The sequence below is a fragment of the Condylura cristata genome, unplaced genomic scaffold (assembly GCF_000260355.1).
Source record: "Condylura cristata isolate star-nosed mole 26May11 unplaced genomic scaffold, ConCri1.0 scaffold00034, whole genome shotgun sequence".
Taxonomy (NCBI): Eukaryota; Metazoa; Chordata; class Mammalia; order Eulipotyphla; family Talpidae; genus Condylura; species Condylura cristata.
In genome coordinates this window covers 3,081,511-3,085,263 of record NW_004567135.1, presented here as the reverse complement: position 1 = coordinate 3,085,263, position 3,753 = coordinate 3,081,511, and the positions used below count along the sequence as shown (strand labels likewise).

The following is a 3,753-nucleotide window of genomic DNA, read 5'->3' as shown; positions in this document are numbered from 1 at the left end:
TCCCGCCAGGCTCCCGCCAGGCTCCCGCCAGGCTCCCGCCAGGCTCCCGCCAGGCTCCCGCCAGGCTCCCGCCAGGCTCCCGCCAGGCTCCCGCCACTCACCTTCCTTTGGCATCTCGGCTGTTCACAATCTTGGCACCCAGAGCTCCCAGCAGCATCTCTGTGGTGCTGTCCTGGTTATTAATTCTGGGGACAGAGGAAGGTCAGCAGGAAAGCAAAGGGCAGTGGCCCGCCCACCTCGGCCCGGTCCAGGCCCCGGGCGGGGGGTCGCAGGGGGACTCACACTGCACAGTGCAAAGGGGTGAAGGGGTTTCCTTCCAGATATGAAAACGGGCTGTGTTCAAGTAACAACTCCAGACAATCTTCATGTCCTGGCACGAGGAAGAAGGCGCGGTGTGGGCGTGGGGTGCAGGCCCCTCCGCTGTCTGCGCCCCGGGCCGGCCCAGCCCCCGGTCGTACCAGTGTAGGAGGCCCAGTGCATGGGCGAGTAGCCACTGTAGTCCACCCCGGCGTCCAGGGGGTCTGTGGACAGGGCAGCCTGCAGCAGCGTCCGCAGCACTGCGGTGTGGCCACAGGCTGAGGCCAGGTGAATGGGCGTGCGCCCCTTGAAGTCTCGGCACAGCACGAACGCGTCGTGATCCAGCAGGGCGGCCAGGCAGTCCTCACAGCCAGTCACTGCCTGCGGGGCGGGGCGGGGCTTGAGGGGAGCGAGGGGGGACCGCGCCCTGCCCGTGGCCACGGGGCGGCCCGGGAGGGCGCACAGCCAGCTGCAGCCCTGTCCGCTTGCCCACACATCGCGCCCCCGCACCCTCAGCAGCAGGCTGGCAGCGGAGCGGCTGCTCTGCCGTGCGGTGACAGCAGTGAGGGGCCTCAGGGGCCCATGGGCCACGGGGAGACGTGGCTGCGGCAGCCGCACTCGGGGGAACGGGCCATGCTGCCGGGGCCGGGTGGGGGCGCACCAAAGGGCCTGGCCCGCAGGGGCCTGGGGAGTTGGGGGCCACTCGGTCTCTGATCAGCGAGCAAGGGCAACAGGGAGACCAGTGTGGGGTCAGGTCCTCGCTGCGTCCGTCACGCAGGAGGGCCCAAGGTGACCCCGGCCGGCCAAGCTGGGGCTTCACTGCGTGGGCCCTGCTGCGGGGCGACCCCAGCGCCGCTTACCCCGCGGTGCAGGGCAGTGCGACCCCGAAGGTCAGCAGCATCGGCGGTGGATCCTTTCTCTAGCAGCAGATGCACACAGTCCACGTGGCCATTCATGATGGCCAGCATCAGCGGGGTCCTACGGAGGAGGCGGGCGGGAGCGTGAGGCCCGGCAGGGACGGGGACGCCTGCCCCGCCCCCCAGCCCCCACTCACTGGCCATAGGCATCCATGACATCTGTGATAGCTCGCTCCCCACTGTCAATCAGCAAGTGCAGGGAATCAGTGTGGCCAGAAGCAGCTAGGGAAAAGGGGGGCTGTGTGAGGCCCTGGCCACGGGAAGGGGGCAGCCAGGTCAAGCCTAAAGGAGCTGAGGGCGCAGCCTCTGGGAAGACCTGGCGCAGGGAGAAGGCCTGGGCAGGGGATGGGGTTCCACCCCTCGCGCGCCAGCACCTCACCCCCCCCCGAGCCGTCTGGGTCTCCAAGGCACCGTGCACGGGGAGGCCGAGGCCTGCTCACCAGCAGCGTGCAGGGGCGTCCACTTGCGCTTCCGCTCCTTGACGAGGGCAGAGGCGCCGTGGGCAGTAAGCACCTCCACGCACTCCGTGGAGCCCCGCTCAGTGGCCAGGAAGAGCGCAGTCCGGCCCTTGTGGTCCCTCACGTCCAGGTTCACCAGCGTCTCGGCCAGTGTCTTCAGGGCTTCACAGTGACCGTTGTAGGCCTGGAGCACACGGCAACCAAGGGACGCGGCTCGAGACACGGACCCGCCCTGTCCTCGGTGACTCCGGGCGGCGGCGGCCACGCGATGCCCGGCCCTCCAGCCCACGGCCCACAGGCCCCCCACGCAAGGGCAGAACAAGGACCGCGGGGAGGGCGCCGCCACACTCACAGCTAAGTGCAAAGGGCTGACTGGAATGGGGCTCTCCACATCCTCCAGGCAGTTAAAGGACATTTCTAAGAGCTGCGACGGACAGCACAGTCAGGGCCGGGGTTCTGGAATACCCACGCCCGAGCCCTGCCGCCCACCCGCGGTCAGTCCGCTGAGCCCTCGACCCACACAGCACCTGCCTGGGGCACAGGCCCGGCCGCCCCGCCCAGCACGGCCCCTCGCTCACCAGTTCGAGGTTCTGCCGGTTGCCGTAGGCGGCTGCATAGTGCACGGCTGTGTAACCCTGCCTGTCCCGCAGGGAGGGGTCCGCACCGTTATCCAGCAGGAACTCCAGACAGCTGGGGGCGGAGGCGGCGTGAGGGCTGGCCACAGCGCCCGCAGACGGCCCCCCCGCCTCACACGGGCCTCTGGCCCCTGCCCACGTGACCGCGCAGAGCCCCCTCCCGCCAGGCCTGCCCGGCCCCTCCGCCCCGCGCGCCTGCGCCTTGACTGCTCTCCCAGACGGCGGGGCCCAGGCGTCAAGCCTCTGCGCCCCTAGATATCGTCCCGAGTGCACGACCCCGTCTCAGACCCGGACCTCCTCTGTCCTCGGGCACCCTGCGGCGGCCTGGCGGGCAGCCAAGCCAGCGGCAACGCCAGCTCAGTGTCCAGCAACGTCTACATCTCAGGGCTGCGCCGGGCCACTCGCGTGTGTGGAAGGCCGGGAAGCAGCCACGCCGCTTCGTGCTGTGGCTGGGCGCCAAGGCTCAGAGAGGGTAAGCGAGCTCCGGGAGGCCAAACAGCGAGCTTTCCAGATCCTAAGTATACTCCTTTTTAAGTAAACTTTTCACCTTAGAACACCCTTAGATTTCTGGAAGAAGCCCGGGAGTGGAGTTCCCACGCCCCCAACCCAGGCTGGCTGGCTGCGTCTGACGCTTCCGTTTATCGCTCCCAATGTACCATTGGCTTTCACAGGGCAAAACTTGGGATGATCAATTTTTTATTCTAAGAACTCAACAGTCCTCGACACCTAATAAGTAAATGCTCAATTAAAAGCCACGGAGCAAACGAGATTTCGTTTAGCTTTGCTATGCTCTCGAGAAGACCAGCTGTCCCTGCGGGGGACGCGCCGTCTCCCCCTTCCGCCTGCTCCGGGGGCTCGGCCCGGTCCGAACACGGCTGCCCAGCACTGGGCCGGCCGGGTGGCCGCGGGCGCGAGCGGGCGCGGGACGGGGGACAGGCGGCTACTCACAAGAAGGCCTCCTTCCTGCGGGACTCTCTCAGGGACTCGTCCTCCTCGCCGCCGTCGTGGCTGGGAGACGAGTGGGGCTCCGCCCTGGGGGCGGGAGGGGAAGTCAGGGCGGCCCGGGGGCGCGGGCGCGGGCGGGGCGAGGGGCCTCACCTCCTGTAGGTGTCCGAGGCGGCGGCGTAGTGGAGCGGGGAGCAGCCTTTGCAGTCGGCCTCGTTGACGCCTGCCCCGGCGGTCACCAGCGTGACCGCGCACTGGTAGCTGCCGTTGGCGGCTGCGTAGTGCAGGGGCGTCCTGGGGCGGGGCGGGGCGGGAGTCAGGGCGCACCCCAGTGTGCCCTCGCCCGGCTCGACTCCTCCACTTCCGCCGGCCTCCCTCATCTCACACACCTGCGTGCGCCCCCCACACCTCCCTCATCTCACACACCCGCGTGCGCGCCCCCACCTCCCTCATCTCACACACCCGCGTGCGCCCCCCCACACCTCCCTCATCTCACACACC

The 3,753-nt window shown here is 68.7% G+C and overlaps 1 protein-coding gene across 1 annotated transcript in view; it reads right to left on the bottom strand.

Moving 5' to 3' along the window:
• The window catches only part of ANKRD52 (ankyrin repeat domain 52), a 19,482-nt gene that overhangs the window by 2,442 nt on the left and 13,287 nt on the right, over positions 1-3,753 (bottom strand). The window contains exons 13-22 of the mRNA XM_012732285.1: positions 3,406-3,664; positions 3,256-3,339; positions 2,251-2,362; positions 2,025-2,096; positions 1,655-1,856; positions 1,352-1,436; positions 1,158-1,275; positions 459-678; positions 283-370; positions 102-185 (exon numbers count right to left, since the gene is read on the bottom strand). Of these exons, the coding sequence (XP_012587739.1) occupies positions 102-185; positions 283-370; positions 459-678; positions 1,158-1,275; positions 1,352-1,436; positions 1,655-1,856; positions 2,025-2,096; positions 2,251-2,362; positions 3,256-3,339; positions 3,406-3,664 (1,324 nt within the window). The remainder of the gene's footprint in view (positions 1-101; positions 186-282; positions 371-458; positions 679-1,157; positions 1,276-1,351; positions 1,437-1,654; positions 1,857-2,024; positions 2,097-2,250; positions 2,363-3,255; positions 3,340-3,405; positions 3,665-3,753) is intronic.